At 44.0% G+C, this 18,647-nt stretch overlaps 1 protein-coding gene across 9 annotated transcripts in view; it reads left to right on the top strand.

Moving 5' to 3' along the window:
* The first annotated feature begins 570 nt into the window (after positions 1-570).
* LOC110526491 (liprin-beta-2) overlaps positions 571-18,647 on the top strand; it is a 37,854-nt gene continuing 19,777 nt past the window's right edge. The window contains exons 1-10 of one of the 9 annotated variants that reach the window (XM_036980873.1): positions 571-987; positions 1,124-1,219; positions 3,682-3,768; positions 6,221-6,334; positions 8,436-8,567; positions 10,204-10,491; positions 10,859-10,951; positions 11,693-11,801; positions 12,024-12,056; positions 12,664-12,725. In XM_036980873.1, coding sequence (XP_036836768.1) covers positions 1,172-1,219; positions 3,682-3,768; positions 6,221-6,334; positions 8,436-8,567; positions 10,204-10,491; positions 10,859-10,951; positions 11,693-11,801; positions 12,024-12,056; positions 12,664-12,725 — 966 coding nt within the window. In that variant the 5' untranslated portion in view covers positions 571-987; positions 1,124-1,171. Of the gene's footprint in view, positions 1,220-1,291; positions 3,606-3,681; positions 3,769-6,220; positions 6,335-6,860; positions 6,881-7,455; positions 8,360-8,435; positions 8,568-10,203; positions 10,492-10,858; positions 10,952-11,692; positions 11,802-12,023; positions 12,057-12,663; positions 12,726-18,647 lie in introns of those variants that run through there. The other 8 variants (XM_036980872.1, XM_036980874.1, XM_036980871.1 and 5 more) reach the window with 8 other exon arrangements.

Genomic DNA, 18,647 nt, shown 5'->3' with positions numbered 1-18,647 from the left:
GCATTTAAGAGCATTGGGCCAGTAACTGAAAGGAGGCTTGAGCAAGGTAGATAACCCCCAGTATTTATAGGGTACATGAAGGCATAAGGTCTGTTTTGTGGTGGTCTTTATTCAGGGGTGGATGCCCCCTCCCATCCCCTCTTCACCCAGGAGTAGGAGCCAGAGCAGGGGTCTCTCATCTGCCACTGGTAATGAGATCCAGAGGTAGCTGCTGCTCAGACTGAGAGCAGTTAGTTCCCCTCCTCCATCCCTTCCTCCTCTTTCTTCTCCTTATCCACTCCTTCCTGCTTGCATTTTGATGTTGGTTTTATTTGCACATAAACTTTATCACATACTTACTATGCACATTCAGGGTAAGGAAAGGAACATCTGATACTCTCCCCACCTAACTCCACTTCAACTACTCTATCCCCCTCCCTCCCCTTCCTATTCTCCCTTTCATCCTCCTCACCTACCCTCCATCCCTTCCCTCCCGCCTATTTAATCTCCTCTTTCTCTTCCTCCTCCCCCTCCTCTCTGTCTACCTACCTTTCTTGGTTCGTACCACATCTGTGACAAGCATGTATAGCAGAATGCTCCCTCTCTACGGTGCCCCTTTAGAGAGATCACAAAAGTAGCTACATCGAGGGGTACTTCAGAGAGAGAGAGAAAGGGGGGGATACAGACAAAAATAACCAAGTGATAATGTTTGTGTATGAGACGGAGAGGGAGAGCGATGAAAAGAGAGAGACGGACAGCAAGAGAGAGAGAGGGAGTGTGTTTGTTTGTGTGTGTATGTGCGTAAGAGAGAGAGAGAGAGAGAGAGGAGGAGAAGAAGACTAGTCACTTCTCAGCCTGCCTCTGTCTGGGCTCCAAACCGCACAGCCAGGGTCCGCACCAGACACAGCACACCACAGGGTCCCCACTACAGTCTCTCTGCAGCAAGAGAGAGGGAAGGAGGGGAAGAGGAAGAAGATAGAAGGAATCAGGGAGATCAACAGTGATAAAGTATCTTTCTTTCTGAGCTCTACTCTATTAATCAATCTCTTGTCTATCGTGCTCTTGCTTCCTTTTTTGCTCGCTCTCTCTCTCTCTCTCTCTCTCTCTCCCTCTCTCTCTCTCTCTCTCTCTGGATAAGTTACAGTGTAGAGTTTTAGGGAGGATATAGTCAAAGCTACAATGGGCCAACAGAATGGAGTATAACATTGATTTTTATAAGCATTTTGCCTGGCTGAAAAAGGTAAGAGACTGAGGTTTCACTTTCATGCATTTTCCCTGCTAATACATCTGTACTGCATCTGTATAGAGGAATCTGGTTATTGTTATTACAGTGGAATTCCTTGCATACTGGAGATGCACATGGAGAAAGACTTGTGTTGTGGAGTTGCTCATTGTAACACAGTTAGAAACATTGATAGTATAGACTCACCTGTTTTGACCATAAGCTGGAAAGTTGTGCGTCGTACTGTCCTAAAAAGCAAAAAGGCAGTAACTGCTCGTAGCGTGGAACTGAGAAAATGTCTTTAATTTACCTTGGTTTCACAGTAACCTTATGCAGTTGCTGCTAGCATGACCCCCATGTTCTCCAAAACACAGTACAATATAGGCAGGATACTTGTCCACATGATTAAGCATGTATTTAATGTAGCAAAAATACCTTGTTTATTTTATCTTGTTCGTACTGGCCACCCATGGGAATCCAACCCTGGCATCTACCAATTGAGCCACACGGGACCCAACTCTCCCTGCGATTCTTTACTGTACAGGAATAATACAATATTTTACTTATTTAAGTTTAGTTTATTTTTATGTTTACAGGGACATTCAGTAAAAGTGTCGGTTTAAGCCAGCCAACTAATTTTCAACTGCAGTCCCTGGGCAGGTTCTTAAAACAATTACAATACAGACAAACAATGAGCAGTGAGCACATGCAGAGCAACATAGAACAAGCAACACATAGCATGCAGAACAATAGCAAAAAAAGCAACAAAACAAAATACATAAAAGCAACAGTGTTTCCACACCTCACACGCTACAGACAACATGGAAAGCGGTAATAAACAGCTGGGGATTATGTTCACAAGCATGACTGGCCTTTAGCCATGTCTTTGTTTTTTGTGAAGGTGGGATAGGTGGCGCAGTTGTGTGTGTCTGATGGCAGTGTGTTCCAGACATGGGAAGCTCTCACAGAGAAAGCAGATGAACTGATTGAGATGCTGTTCCTTAATGGAGCTATACCCATAACTCTGCAGGTGATTAGGATTGGATGAGCTCCTACATAGCCTTCATACATGGTACGATAACAGGAAAACTTTATTTCAGTATAGTTCAATTAGCTATATGGCTAACCTGTCAATCCATCTGTTGAGGAACTTTTACTGAATTTCAATGAAGAATATGTAGGCTAATCTGAGTCTGTGGCTAAATGGATGTTATCTAGGATAGAAGGAAAACATTTAAACGTGTCACTGAATGGGAACCAGATCTGGTATGGTGAGCTTGTGCACCAGGCTTAACCTGTTTCACGGTCCCTGCGGCCAATCAGCAATCAAGGTCCCAGTGACCAATCACTAATTAAGGGCAGGAAACATGTGTCGGGAGATACTGGGATTCGTGAAAGGTAAACACCAGACAGGTCAAGAGGTCATAGTACCTGAGGAGAATAAATGAATGGATGAATGGATGGGCAACATGTGTTTTCACTTCAGACTTTGTCCTTCCTCTGGGGGCACAGTACAGGAAGCACCTGAAATAGACCTGATAGAACTAGACTGGATGGAGTTATGATCAGCCCATTCCTGAATTCTCCTTCACCATCTTGTTGTCATTAGGGAGACGTTTTTAGCTCTTTGCTGGCTGATCCCATCTGGACCTCGTTGTCACGGATTAACTTGGACACAAAATGGCCTGATAGATGATAATATACAAAGGCTTTTTCTCTCTCTTTCACCAAACTGACTTGCTTATTTGGACTTGTTTACAGGATGTTTATGTTGCGCAAATATTTGTTATTTGCAGCCTTTGAAATAACTGAAGAGAATGCATTTGCATATTCTATTGTTCAAAAGATATATGGCTAAACGCATCATTTGTCTTCTTTTTCCTATGACTCTTGAAGGAAGTTAAACTTCGGCCACATGCTGTGGATTCTGAATCTTCAACGGTTAGATCTGCAAGAGTGTTCTTACATAGTCTATTAAAGGTTTAATGGTATTTCACAATTACTGTAAACCACTTGAGCTGGTTGGCTCAGCCTCAAAGTTGCTGTGCCACAAACTTTCCATGGTTGTGGTTGAAAAAAGTCTGGATTTCTCAACAATTTCTTCTAATTTGGTTTCATACATGAACAGCTAAGCCATTATTTAGGAAGGCATGAGGGCTTGCAACCTTGGTTCGAGAAGCAAATATCAAATTCTTAGAATACTAAAATATTCATAATCATTTAATGAAAGCTTAAGAAGCATAACCCTCTTACAGAATTCCACACTCACGACCTTCTCACCCCACGGCCACAATAGGTTATATGAAATGTGATACCAATGCTGTGTGTGTGTGTGTGTTCTTGTTGTTCTCTCCAGTCTGAGCTTTCATTTCAGGGAGCCCTGGTTCAAGGTAGAGCTGACACTGTGGGTAACTCCTCTCACTTCACAGATGTACTTGTACTGACCACAAATTGACCAGTAACTGACCGCTCCTCTGTAGGTAAACCAGCAGTCCCCTGTGAACGGCGAGACTAACCAAGAACGATTGACACGCTTAGAGGGAGACAAAGAGTCCCTTGTCCTCCAGGTAAGATTACCTTATGTCATAAACAGTGTATGCATGTGTATGTTTTGTATTTGCCATAATGCATGTGTATTTTTAGCTATCTGTGTCTGTAGGCATGTGTGTTTTGCGGCACATTGGCATATAAAGGAGTTGTTTGTAATGTTTATATACCCCTCACCTACAGCAATTATTATTTCAATTCAGCTGAAGTTGAATCCCCCGAGTTGAATATGAGCCTACTGATATACAAGAGGATACATTACACTGCATTGGCCCCCTGGTGCCCTCAATAAAATATAAACAGTAGTAGCTCTATCATGTATCAGTCATGACAGAGGGAGGGATAGAGAGAGGGAAAGAGGGAGAGGAAGAGAGACAAATAGAGAGAGAGAGAGAGAGAGAGAGAGAGAGAGAGAGAGAGAGAGAGAGCTGAGAAAATAAGAGTCTCCTCATCCAGCTGGTCCTGTTGCTGAATTCACAAAACTGTTCTACTAACACACTGAAGCCTCAGGGCCAGAACATCCAATCATCAGAATAAACCACATTACAACACAGTCAAATCAAAACTACATTGCTTATTGGGAAACAAAAGCCCAACACAAAATGCAGTGCTATCCGGCCCTAAATCAACAGTACACTGTGGCTATTTGACCATGGTTACTGATCAAAACCTTGACAAAGTACAGGCTCAGTGAGCACAGACCAACCTGCACATGTCCTCTATATTGTTATTGTTCAATGGTTGACAATATTGATTATTATTATCTTAATATTGTAAATATCCAAAGTAAGCTTTGGCAATATGTACATAGTTACGTCATGCCAATAAAGCACATTGAATTGAATTGAATTGAGAGAGATGTAGAGAGAGACAGAGAGAGAGATATACAGTGGGGCAAAAAAGTATTTAGTCAGCCACCAATTGTGCAAGTTCTCCCACTTAAAAAGATGAGAGGCCTGTAACTTTCATCATAGGTACACTTCAACTGTGACAGACAAAATGAGGGGGAAAAATGCAGAAAATCACATTGTAGGATTTTTTATGAATTTATTTGCAAATTATGGTGGAAAATAAGCATTTGGTCACCTACAAACAAGCAAGATTTCTGGCGGGAGAGAGAGATGTAGAGAGAGAGAGAGAAAGAGAGAGATGTAGAGAGAGAGAGAGATGGCGAGAGAGAGAGAGTGATGTAGAGATGTAGAGAGAGAGATGTAGAGAGAGATGTAGAGAGAGACAGAGAGAGAGAGATGTAGAGAGAGAGAGAGATAGATGTAGAGAGAGAGAGACATGTAGAGAGAGAGAGAGATGTAGAGAGAGAGATGTAGAGAGAGAGAGAGATGTAGAGAGAGATAGAGAGATGTAAAGAGAGACAGAGAGAGAGATGTAGAGAGAGAGAGCTGTAGAGAGAGAGAGAGATAGATGTAGAGCGATATAGATGTAGAGAGAGAGGGATGTAGAGAGAGACAGAGAGAGAGATGTAGAGAGAGAGAGAGAGACAGAGAGAGATGTAGAGAGATAGAGATCGAGTTGTACAGAGAGAGAGATGTAGAGAGAGAGAGAGAGAGAGAGAGAGAGAGAGAGAGAGAGAGATGCTTCACCCGCTTTGACAATGTTAACATATACTTCCCATACCAATAAAGCTCCTTGAATTGAATTGAATTGAGAGGGGGGGTGATTAATCCAGTGTTGTTGTGTTGCTTTGTTGAACAGGTATCAACAAGGGTTAGGAACAAGGGCAGTACTTCTTACGTTTATGTGTGTGTGTGTGTGTGTGTGTGTGTGTGTGTGTGTGTGTGTGTGTGTGTGTGTGTGTGTGTGTGTGTGCGTGCGTGCGTACACTAGTCCGCAGGGCTTTTGAGTAAGGGTTTTTCTGCAGTCAGGTCCAGATTTGCTGGCTACAACACACCTCTGTTCATTCACAGATGTGATGTCTTGTTGTTGTGTATAGGTCTCATGTACACACTAACGTGTTCCTCCACTAAACTCCATCTGATTGGCTGGTTGAGCCCCGCCTTTGTAACCGATTGGCTCTTTCCCTAGTTTGTTTTCTCAACAGCTGTATCTATATCATGAGTAGTGCAGAGCCGGCCTGATGAGTTGAACTGAGAAAACTCATAAAGGACAAAGAGTCCTTCATTCAGCTTTGTAAATATTTGTTATCTGGCAGTGTGAAGGGTATATAAATTAAGGTGCTGATATGTTGTGAAATGGATGGCAGGCAGAGAGAGGTGATTTTAATGACTGGGAAAGTGCATGTGGATGTTGGGGTTAGATAACTTCCCAGGTGGAGGGTGGAGCCAGGAAAGGGGGAAGGAAGGAGCAAAGGCAGGGAGGGAGAAAGAGAGTGTGGGAATGAAGCATGAACAGAGGTCAAGGGGGTTGACAACATTGAAAGGAGGGTGTCAGAAATGTTGAAGTATTGCTGCCTGCTGGTGTGACTGAGTTTCTCCTCCCTTCCACACACACACACAGGTGAGCGTTCTGACGGACCAGGTGGAAGCTCAGGGAGTAAAGATCAGTGATCTGGAAAGTTCTCTGGAGGAACATCAACACAAGCTCAACTCTACAGAAGAGATGCTGCAGCAGGTAAGGACCTCACACTCTGCTCCTCTTCCATCCATACAAACCTATGAACTGCAACCTTGTCTCAGTTTAGACTGGCTTCAGTATGATATCAACTTCCTCGTTTTGTATGGTTATCAGGTTCCCTTCCATACAGTTCCTGTCCACTTTCAAACAGTTCCTGTTTCTATTCAAACAGTGTTCTGAAAGTCTGCATCACAGCAGCACAAATATCATGCCTTCTTCCTTAGACTGACATCATGACATTTGCTTTATGTATGACTAGAATACTTTCAAATAATGCATGTGTGTGTAGAGGACATTTAGATTTAGACACACTGTCTCCTAGCAGACTATCTAGGAGTCTCATGGTAGACTACCTCCTAGAGAGTCCAGTATCCCAGGAGGAAATTCCTCCCCAGGATCCCAGTGAGCCAGGCTCTAGATCTCTGTGACAACCCAAATATTTAGTGTGGTCTGTTCCCATCCAGGACTGATTCTTGGAGTGGAGCATCCGTCTGCTCTGGAAGGTTTGGTCATGGTGCTCTGCTCTAGGGCTGGCCTGACTGGGTAGGTGTGCACAGGACAGAGAGCATAGTCGGTCACACCCATAACCACCCAGATGAGGTTGGACACATCGCCTAATCTCACATGGACTGAGAGATTAAGAAGCAGTGAGAGAGAGAGAGAGAGCAGGGATGAAGGGAGTGCTCTGTCATCAGTAGAGGTGGTGTCCATGTCTTCCACTCCTGTGAGGTGCAGTGGAGTTCAAACTCAGAGCAGACATGGAAACTCAGTCAGAATCAAGGATCCTCTTTACAACTGTGCTAAGATAACTTCATGACAGCAACATCTTTAGCCTTCATGCATGAAAAGGACTATTGTCAGTCCATACAAACTGGAAATTGAGGTAGGACAAACTTAGCATACTAGTGAGTTGTTTTTGCTACAGTATATCATCCTTCCAAGGAGAGGCTTTCAACTGCTCCAAAGTTCTCCCAAATAAATTCTGTATACTATGCAGACTTTGTTAGACTCTTCAAATGCCTTCAATGCGTTTCATTTGGTAGCCATTGCAAACTTCAATTCTGTTGCAAAAAGTGTATTAAACAGAAACGTGAGGGACCTACCTGAATTTGTCCAATTGAAATTTTGTTTTGCTCTGTTTGTTTCCATTTGGTTCTTAAACTGTAAACAGTTTTCGTAATGAATACACCCCTGGTTAACTCTGTACAGCAGGGTTGTTTTGAAGGGCCGGGTTTGTTTCCATGAGATTTGGTCATTATGAGGCTTTGGACCTGAGCCGCAAATCTCTTACTAGTGACACAGCTCTAATATTTTCCATGTGCACTCTCCCAGAAACCTCTCAGAAACCCAACCCTTTTTGCTTCAAAATAGCTACATTTTTAAATGCCCATGGTCGGCCTGCCTCAGTGCTTCGGATATTTTCTTTGGACCTTTCTAAGGCTGTGTTTACGCAGGCAGCCCAATTCAGATATGTTTTCACTAATTAGTCTTTTGACCAATCACATCAGATCTTTTCACATCAGCGCTTTTTCAGAGCTGCACTGGTCAAAATACAAAAGAGTGAAAAAAATATCAGATTTGGGCAGCCTCTGAGAATTTGCACTTGCCTGAAATCAACATAATTAGCTGTTGAGAGAAATGGGGACTTTCAAAGGGGACAGTTTTTCTGATAAAGAGGGATAATTAGTGTATCAAGCAAGGTCCTAATCAGTATGTTTGATTGATAGCCATTCTCATTCGAATAGGAAGGTATATGCTAAGCCTCTACAGTACTTCTAGTTGTTGTTGTATGGGAACTGTGGGCTCTTTTACGCTCTCCTATGCATGCTTTGTGCTTGCCTTTGAGAGGGGCAGTAAAAATAGTGCCCAGAAGCTGTGTATATTTAGCTGTGTGGACTGCGTCTGACAGCAGACGGTTTGTCTGACTTTGAGAGAACTGAGCAGAGCTAGACGATAGCTTCTTTAGTGTCCAGAGTAGAAGTTCTGTTTGGGATTGGTGTCTTTGTACTACTGTCTCTAACGGTCAGTGTGTGTGTGTGTGGTCTTTAACCATTTGCATGATTAGTGTATTAACACGTGTGTCTCCCCTGGGTGGTAGGAGCTCCTTAGCAGGACGTCACTGGAGAGTCAGAAGTTGAATCTGATGGGAGAGGTGTCCTACCTGAAACTGAAGCTGGTGGACATGGAAGAGAAACAGTTTCATGGAGTAGAGAGGCAGCACAAAGCAGAGGTAAGGACACACACACATAAGGAGGGATGATGAGTAATACTAAGCTTAGGTATGACAGAGGAGGTCAGAGTTGAGTCCCTGAGACAGACTAGCATGTCTGTGATTACAGGTTATCTGGCAGGTTTTTATTTGTTTTTAGACTAATGTTGCGCTTGAACAAGTATAGGGAAGTTGAATTCTGTCAGGACTCTAAGGGGGTTTGTTTCATGTCCCTTGTGACATATCTGTTTAGTGAAGTGAGCTTCACGAGGAAATGACAGGAGTGTATGTAGAAGTCCTGTTCATGTTTTAGGAGACCCAACTATGTATTCAGCAGCTGACTTTATGACAAACATACTTTTAAAGACTGAGTAAAATGTACTCTACCCTCTTCCTGGACTACATGGAGAGAAGTTTCAGCTAGCTCTCAGCTAGAGTCCTAGCTCTGTTTTTAGTTCAACCTGAAATGTATGTTTTCTTAAGCCCATATGGTATGTTGGGTTACCTACACCCATCACCACATGAAGGTCCAACATCTTCCTCCGAACTATTGCAAAACATGGCTTGTCAATGAGCCTTTGTGCCCCAGAGCACATCCATACTATGTGAAGCCGTGCTGGCATGATGGATGACTGGGTAAACCTGAGGGTGAGTAGACTTTAACTCGGCGACAGGTTTTACGTTTCAGTCTACAGTTCTGATGTTGTTGAAATCATGACTGGCCTATTGTGTGAGATGCAGAGGAAGGTGTTAAATGAGGCAACCCCACCCCTTTCAAGACTGAGTAGCATAACACTTTAGACAGGAAATGATCCATACCTGTGGTTTGTAATGTAGAGGATATTCAGTAGGTTCAGTAATTTAAGGACATGTGGTGCAATAGTCTTTCTGCTCTGGTCATGTTCACACACTGCCTTCCCTATGACTGCTTTCTGGAGAGAATGAAACCTCTGCTTTGAACATTCCACTGATGTGCCATGTGTGACCATTCAAGCATACAGTATGCATGTGAATACGCACACACATTGACACTCTCACTTTGGAGGCCTCCCTGCTCTGGAGCAGTCACTAAGCTCATGGTTATATATAGCTGTGGACAGCTCTCCATATATCTGTCATATCCTCTATACTGGACACCATGTGATACTTCCACAGTCCAGGCATAGCTCTATGGTTGTTTACGCTCTAAGTATGAGAACTTGCCTTGCACTAATGGACTAGACTGTTTCTTTCATGTGGCAGTAGCATACACGTGTGTGTGTGTGTGTGTGTGTGTGTGTGTGTGTGTGTGTGTGTGTGTGTGTGTGTGTGTGTGTGTGTGTGTGTGTGTGTGTGTGTGTGTGTGTGTGTGTGTGTGTGTGTGTGTGTGTGTGTGTGTGTGAGATTAGGTACCTCCTGTACCTAATCTATTTACCCTGACAAAACAATTTCACAGGCCCAGAGTGTGTTTAGACCTTACAGACCTGTTTCTCATTGTGGTTCACTCAGACATTTAAACCCAAAACAGTGCATGGCTTTAAACATTCCATTTATTATGTAAAAAAATGTGTTAGTATATCGTTGAGGAACACCACACACAGTCCTTCCCTTTTTTCATTCTTCCTCTCATTCTGTGTTTATTTTAATTTTCCTTATTTCTCTCTTCTTTGTGTGTCAGAGTGTCGTAAACTTGATTAGTGAGCTGCAGGAGCAGATGTGTAGGTTTCAGCAGGAGATCAATTGCAGGATCCGGGAGAAAACAGGGCAGGCTGACAGCAGCCTACAGAAGGCCTGCGACACTTGGTCCACGGATGCCCAAAATCCAGACCAGGGGCTCGCCTGTGAGGGTAGCCCAGAGGAGGTACACAACAGTGGGCTGGAGGAGCCTCCTGACGTGATCCCATTCTCAGGCGTGGAGAATAGCTCCAGTACTTCTGAGGAGCAGTGCTGCTGTGGAAGCGAGAGTGTAGGCAGAGAATGTCTGCATGACCTTTGATCCTAAGCATGTAGTCGTCCATCACTGTGTATGGCATGATCCCAAAGCTCTGACACTTAGATCTGTGCTTGCACTAAGGAACCCCTCACCACCAAACTTGCACATGCATAGTTCATGAGACCCAATGCAATCCCATTTAGTGTGTAGATAAGGGGGTTGATCCATGCACAGTACTGCATCATTTTTAAGAGGCATTTCATTGTGGTGTTATGAGAATAGTTAGCAGATACAACTCATGGACTAATTGACAGTCTCCAGACTATTAAAACAATCCCTTATCTGTTGATGTACATTTGTGACAATGACAAGTTGTATATCCTCTTATCAATGTCCCCAGGTCAAACTTCAAGAGCTCAGACTTCTCAAGGAGAAAGTAGACTATCTTGAAGACCAGAAGTCCCAGTATGAGAGGAGACTCAAAGCAACAAAGGTATAACAAACATACATTAGCCTACCTCCTCTCCTGTTATGTCTAGACTGTACTAGTAGTGCCCAGATTCCTCTGCTAACTGCAGTTTTCCTAAACTCTGTCCAATCTGCTTTTCTGCCCAGTTAGATGAGTCATACAGACACGAAAGTCATTCACAAAAGCTTATTTTCTTTACAAATCTGCTGACCATTTTCTTTGTAGAAATGGATTTAAATGGTGGCACATTCCCTTGGTGGTTTCTCTTGGCGGTTAAACAATGCCTTGGTTAACACACCCCATTGCCATACCTCGCTGGCTCTTGTCCTGAACTGCTTCATTGAGCCATTTTTTTAAAACTTTCACTCGGGACAGATGTGAATCTCCTTTTTGTTCATATGTATTTTAACTTTAATCACTGCTAGTCTAACACATTTTTGACTACATTATCAGGCTATATATGGTCATGTGGGATGTGGATGCGCTACTATGAACTTCAGTCTGCCCTATATAAACATATAGCCTGCTCTGGAAAGATGAACCAGCCAAATCATGTAAAAATCAGCTTTAGATTTCAAGCTTGAGTGTGTACTTATAAGCATTTTGCTGTACCTACTACAACATCTGCTAAACAGTTTACGCCACCAATAAACATTGATTTGTCTCCAACAGTTGTATGAGGATTATGTTATGTATGTGTTGTCTTTCTGAGAGCATAAGAGTGTGTTAGCTTATGCATGCTCCTGATTCCCCCCAATCACACAGGCAGAGCTATCAGACCTCCAGCAGCTTCTGCTCAGTAAGAATGCTGAGATAGACAGCCTGCACACACAGCTCCTGGCCAGACCACTGTCCACTGAGACCTCGGAGAGAGGTAAGCACCCAAACAAACGCTTCTTCCAAACTGAGTAACTTTAATACAGGGTTTGTTCTGTAATGAAGGAGCAATGTGTCCTTTCTTGGTGACTTGTCAACAGGTTTTTGTCAGTCATGGATCAATAACATGCTGCAACAGTGGCAGCAAAAGGTGTGCCTGCATGCGAGTGGTGTCTAACAATGGTTCTCTCTCTCCACATTGCATAATTTCCACTGTTAGAGGATATGTACAGGAGAAGGCTCAACAACAAGCGTAAGCCTTAACACTATTGAACAACTTTAACACATTGCTTTCAACCTCACCATCTTATCCCTTCCCTAAATGCACTCCTTTCACACTGTCTTGCATACCCTGTCGCGGGGCTCCAAGAAAATCAAACCCAGGAATGGACCTTGGCTTCCTCTGTCTGGCAACATTTTAATGAGCTCACATTTCTTCAACTGAGTATATGGAATCACTGATCAGAATACAGAATTTCCACTGGGAAGGGACTGTTGATCTGTTAATGTCAGCCAACTGGTGTCCAGTACCATAACCTTGATATGGCATTGTGCTCTTGCTACTAGTGGTATACTGTAGTTGAGTGATTAAGTTTCATTTTCAGAAGATGTCTTTTCCATTGCACATGGCTGCCTGTCAACTTTCTCTACTTCATTTCTGCTTTATTGTATGGACCTCTAGCTCATACTGTTGACTTTCCCTGGCTAGATGAGACATTTTCCATCTGAGAGGTTCTGCGCCTTCTATTTTACATATGCCTAAATGGGGTAGAAAATGACAGATTGCAAACACATTGTCATATTATGGTACTGCATACATAGGTACATGATGGCAACTACAGTATGACTCCTTTCTACAGACCAGGAGCTCCAAAGGTTAAAGACGGGGATGGAGACGCTGCTGGTTGCCAATGATGAAAAGGTGAGTAGGCGGCTGTCAAAGGTTACTATAAATCTATGTTTTTCTCTCTTGGTCCAGTAGTGAGATGTAATTTGGCATACATCACAAAATTGAACAGTGTGATCCCATTGCTTTGTATATAGTTGAGTACCATTGTATACATTAAAAGCAGTGTTGGCATACACAGCACAGCCATCATTACTGTTTGGATGGCAGGGGCTGCTGGAAAGCTGATGGTGTATGTATCCGCACATCAGTAGCACCACCCACAGGCATTAATAGCACAGTAGGGCTTTTGTACTCTTACAGTTGCACGCACGGGTGGAATCTTGGGTCTTTGAACAAATGTGCCTCATGCTCGCTCGCTCTCTCAGCAGCCATCCATTTTAGGCAAAGCCACAATTAATGAGTCCTGAATATGCCAGACCTAATTTTGGAGTTTGGTCCATGAAGAGAAACTAGACCAGGCCAAGGGCACTGGCACCACTTCAAATCACACACTCTGTTACCACTACTCTGATTTCCAGCTGTGCCCATGTCACACTCCATACTTCTCAACTCTTATGTTAAAAGCATATGGAGAAAGCCATTTATAGTGCCTTGCTAAAGTATTCAGACCGCTTGGATTATTTCACATTTTGTGTTAGTGGGATTAAAATCTGGCAAATAAAGTTTGATTTGATCCATGCGCCGAAAACAAGTGAGAACTTTACCGTGGAATGCTTACTTACAAGCCCTTAACCAACAGTGCAGTTCAAGCGGAAGAAATTATTTACCAAGTAGGCTAAAATATAACACAATAAGAATAACAATAATGAGGCTATATGGCGGGGGTAACGATTCAGTGTACAGGCTAGTTGAGGTAATCTGTACATGTAGGTTTGGGCGAAGTGACTATGCATAGGTAACAAACAAACAGCGAGTAGCATCCGTGTACAAGGGGGAGGGGAGTTCAAAGTAAATTGTCCTGTGGCGATTTGTATGAATTGTAAAGCAGTCTAATGGTGGTAGAAGCTGTTCAGGTGCCTTTTGGTCCTAGACTTGGCGCTCCGGTACCGCTTGCCGTACGGTAGCAGAGAAAACAGTCTTTAACTTGTGTGACTGGAATCTCAAACAATTGTATGGGCTTTCCTCGGAGACCGCCTATTTATATGGGTCTTGGATGGCAGGAAGCTTGGCCCCAGTGATGTACTGGGCCGTTCGTATTACCCTCTGTAGCGCCTTACCGAGCATTTGCTATAGCAGGCGGTGATGCAACCATGCTCTCGATGGTGCAGCTGTAGAACCGTTTGAGGATCTGGGGACCCATGCCAAATCTTTTCAGTCTCCTGAGGGGGAATAGGTTTGAGGTACCCTCTTCACGACTGTCTTGGTATGTTTGGACCATGCCAGTTTGTTGGTAATGTGGACACCAAGGAACTTAACTCTCGACCCGCTCCACTACAGCCCCATTGATGTTAATGGGGGCCTGTTCAGCCCGCCCTTTCCTGTAGCAAACTTAATGATGGTGTTGGTGTCGTGTTTGGCCACGCTGTCATGGGTGAACAGGGAATACAGGAGGGGTCCACACACCCCTGTGGGGCCCCAGTGTTAAGTATCAGTGTGGTAGACGTGTTGTTGCCTACTCTTACCACCTGGTGGCGACCCGTCAGGAAGTCCAGGATCCAGTTTCAGAGGGAGGTGTTCAGTCCCAGAGTCCTTAGTTTAGTGATGAGCTTCGTGGACACTGGTGTTGAACGCTGAGCGGCAGTCAATGAACAGCATTCTCACATAGGTGTTCCTTTTGTCCAAGGGAGAAAGGGCAGTGTGGAGTGCAATTGAGATCACATACCGCCCCAAGAGATTATGCAAATTGGAGTGGGTCTAGGTTGTCCGGGAGGATGCTGTTGATGTGAGCCATGACCAGCCTGTCAAAGCACTTAATGGCTACCGATGTAAGTGCCACGGGGTGGTAATCATTTAGGCAGGTTACCTTCGGTTCCTTGGGCACAGGGACTATGGTGTTCTGCTTGAAACGTATTACAGACTCGGTCAGGGAGAGGTTGAAAATGTCAGTGACGACACTTGACAGTTGGTGCACGCATGCTTTGAGTACACTTCCTGGCAATCCGTCTGGCCCAGCTGCTGAATGTTGACCTGTTTTTTAAAGGTTTTGTTCCCATAGGCTACCGAGAGCATTATCACATATCCATCCAGAACAGCTGGTGCTATTGTGCAGGCTTCAGTGTTGCTTGCCTCGAAGCGAGCATAAAAAGCATGTAGCTTGTCTGGTAGGCTCGTGTCACTGGGCAGCTTGTGTTGGGATTTCCTTGTTATAGTCCGTAAAAATCCAGAAAACGCATGTCAAAAATGTTATACATTGATTTGCATTTTAATGAGGGAAATAAGACGACGTGCTCAATGGGATTGAGATCCAGAACATGGCAGGACACTGACATTCCTGTCTTGCAGAAAATCACGCACAGAACGAGCAGTATAGCTGGTGGCATTACCATGCTGGAGGGTCATGTCAGGATGAGCCTGCAGGAAGGGTACCACATGAGGGTGGAGGATGTCTACCTTGTAACGCACAGCATTGAGATTGCCTGCAATGACAACAAGCTCAGTCCGATGATGCTGTGACACACCGCCCCAGACCATGACAGACCCTCCACCTCCAAATCGATGCCGTTCCAGAATACAGGCCTCGGTGTAATGCTCATTCCTTCGACGATAAACGCGAATCCGACCATCACACCTTGAGACAAAACCGCGACTCATCAGTGAGACAAAACCGAGACTCATCACTTTTTGCCAGTCCTGTCTGGTCCAGCGACGGTAGATTTGTGCCCATAGGCGACGTTGTTGTGGGTGATGTCTAGCGAGGACCTGACTCTCCCTCTGGCTGAGAGTCTGAGCACTGATGGAGGGATTGTGTGTTCCTGATGTACCTCGGGCAGTTGTTGCCATCATGTACCCTTCCCACAGGTGTGATGTTCAGATGTATCGATCCTGTGCAGGTGTTACACCTGGTCTGCCACTGCGAGGATGATCAGCTGTCCGTCCTGTAGCGCTGTCTTAGGCATCTCACAGTACAGATATTGACATTTATTTCCCTTGCCTCCCTGCCTCCTTGCAGCATGCCTGAGGCACGTTCGCGCAGATGAGCAGGGACCCTGGGATTCTTTATTTTTGGGGTTTTTCAGAGTCAGTAGAAAGGCCTCTTTAGGGTCCTAAAACTGTGACCTTAATTGCTGTTAGTGTCTTAACGACCGCTCCACAGGTGCATGTTCCTTTAATTAGGCTTTGTCGTGCCTTCTTCACGACTGTCTTGGTGTGTTTGGACCATTCTACTTTGTTTGCGATGTGGACCACAGAACTTGAAGCTCTCAACCTGCTCCTCTACAGCCCTGTTGATGAGAATTGGTGTGCTCGGTCCACCTTTTGCTGTAGTCCACAATCATCTCCTTAGTCTTGGTTACGTTGAGGGATAGGTTGTTATTCTGGCACCGCCAGGTCTCTGACTTCCTCCCTCCCTATAGTCTGTCTCGTCGTTGTCGGTAATCAGGCCTACCACTGTTGTGTCGTCTGCAAACTTAATGATGGTGTTGGCGTCGTGACTGGCCACACAGTTGTGGGTGAACAGGAAGTACAGGAGGGGACTTAGCACGCACCCCTGATGGGCTCCAGTGTTGAGGATCAGAGTGGCAGATGTGTTGCTACCTACCCTCACCACCTGGGGGTGGCCCGTCGAAGTCCAGGACCCAGTTGCAGATGGACGTGTTTTAATTTCCAGGATCCTTAGCTTAGTGATGAGAATTGAGGGTACTATGGTGTTGAACACTGTGCTGTAGTCAATGAATAGCATTCTCACGTAGGTGTTCCTTTTGTCCAAGTGGCAAAGGGCAGTGTGGATTGCAATAGAGTGCATCATCTGTGGATCTGTTTGGGCGGTATGCAAATTGGAGTGGGTCTAGTGTTTCTGGGATAATGGTGTTAATGTGAGCCATTACCAGCCTTTCAAAGCACTTCATGGCTACGAACGTGAGTGCTATGGGTCTGTAGTCATTTAGGCAAACTGCCTTAGTGTTCTTGGGCACAGGGACTATGGTGGTCTGCTTGAAACGTTGGTATTACAGACTTAATCAGGGACATGTTGAAAATGTCAGTGAAGACGCCTGCCAGTTGGTCAGCACATGCCTGGAGCACATGTCCTGGTAATCCATCTGGCCGTGTGAATGTTGACCTGTTTTTAAAGGTCTTACACACGTCAGCTATAGAGAGTGTGTTCACACAGTCGTCCATAACAGCTGATGGTCTCGTGCATGCCTCAGTGTTGCTTGCATAGAAGTGATTTAGCTCATCTGGTAGGCTTGTGTCACTGGGCAGCTCATGGCTGTGCTTCCCTTTGTAGTCTGTAATAGTTTGCAAGCCCTGCCACATAAGACGAGCGTCAGAGCCGGTGTAGTACGACTCAATCTTAGCCCTGTATTGGTGATTTTCCCTTTTGATGGTTCGTCGGAAGGCATGGCAGGATTTCTTGTAAGCTTCCGGGTTAGAGTCCCGCACCTTGACCACACAGACGCCTCACAAGCCCTCAACTGGCAGCTTCATTAATTAAATAGTACCCACAAAACACCAGTCTCAACGTCAACCGTGAAGAGGCGACTCTGGGATGCTGGCCTTCTAGGCAGAGTTGCGAAGAAAAATCCATATCTCAGACTGGCCAATAAAAATAGAAGATTAAGATGGGTAGAAAAACACACTGGATAGAGGAAGATTGAAAAAAAAAAGTTATGGACAGACAAATCTTAGTTTGAGGTGTTCAGATCATTAAAAAGAACATTCATGAGATGCAGAAAAAATGAAAAGATGCTGGAGGAGTGCTTGACGCCATCTGTCAAGCATGGTGGAGGCAATGTGATGGTCTGGGCGTGCTTTGGTGGCGGTAAAGGTCTGCAAGGCTGTAATTGCTGCAAATGGAGGATTCTCTGACAAAAGCAAAGTTTGAAGGACAATTATTTAAATTAAAAATAATTATTTATAATCTTGTCAACATCTTGACTGTATTTCCTAATCCTTTTGCAACTTATTTCATGCATGTTTTCATGGAAAACGACAACATTTCTGAGTGATTCCAAACTTTTCAACGGTAGTGTGATTTTATTTTATTTTTTCCAACAGATTATGGTAAATAATATCAGAGGCTACACTGAACTTTAACAATACAGCTGACACTATCAGTTTCCTTCAACCAATCATCGGTCATTTGTCAGGGCACTCAACATGTACTTCACTTCTCTTTAAGCATGCTGAAAGTCTGTTAATTTGTTAACTTGTTATGGTTGCAATCCCCCTATCGGGATAAGTGTCATCAACAACCGCTGAATAGCATAGCGCTACATTCAATAAATATTACTACAAATATTTATATTCATGAAATCACAAGTGCAATATAGGAAAACACAGTTTAGCCTTTTGTTAACCCACCTGTCGTGTCAGATTTTGAAATTATGCTTTACAGCGAAAGCAATCCAAGCGTTTGTAAGTTTATCGATCGCACGATAAAACATTAATGTACACTTAGCATCAGAAAGCTTGGTCACGAAAATCAGAAAAGCAATCAAATTAATCATTTACCTTTTGACTTTCAGATGTTTTCACTCACGAGACTCCCAGTTACACAACAAAAGTTCAGTTTGTTCCGTAAAGATTATATCCAAAATACCTCCGTTTGTTTGTCGCGTTATGTTCAGAAATCCACAGGAAGGAGCGGTCACGACAACGCAGACAAATTCCAAATAGTTTCCATAATGTCCACAGAAACATGTCAAACGTTTTTTATAATCAATCCTCAGGTTGTTTTTAAAATATATAATCGATAATATATCAACCGCAAATGTCTTTCACAGTAGGAGAGGGAAAAGCAATACCTATCCAAACTCTGTTGCGTGAGCAAAACTC

The sequence above is a fragment of the Oncorhynchus mykiss genome, chromosome 6 (assembly GCF_013265735.2).
Source record: "Oncorhynchus mykiss isolate Arlee chromosome 6, USDA_OmykA_1.1, whole genome shotgun sequence".
In the NCBI taxonomy this organism is placed as follows: domain Eukaryota; kingdom Metazoa; phylum Chordata; class Actinopteri; order Salmoniformes; family Salmonidae; genus Oncorhynchus; species Oncorhynchus mykiss.
This window is presented reverse-complemented; position numbering and strand designations above follow the sequence as displayed.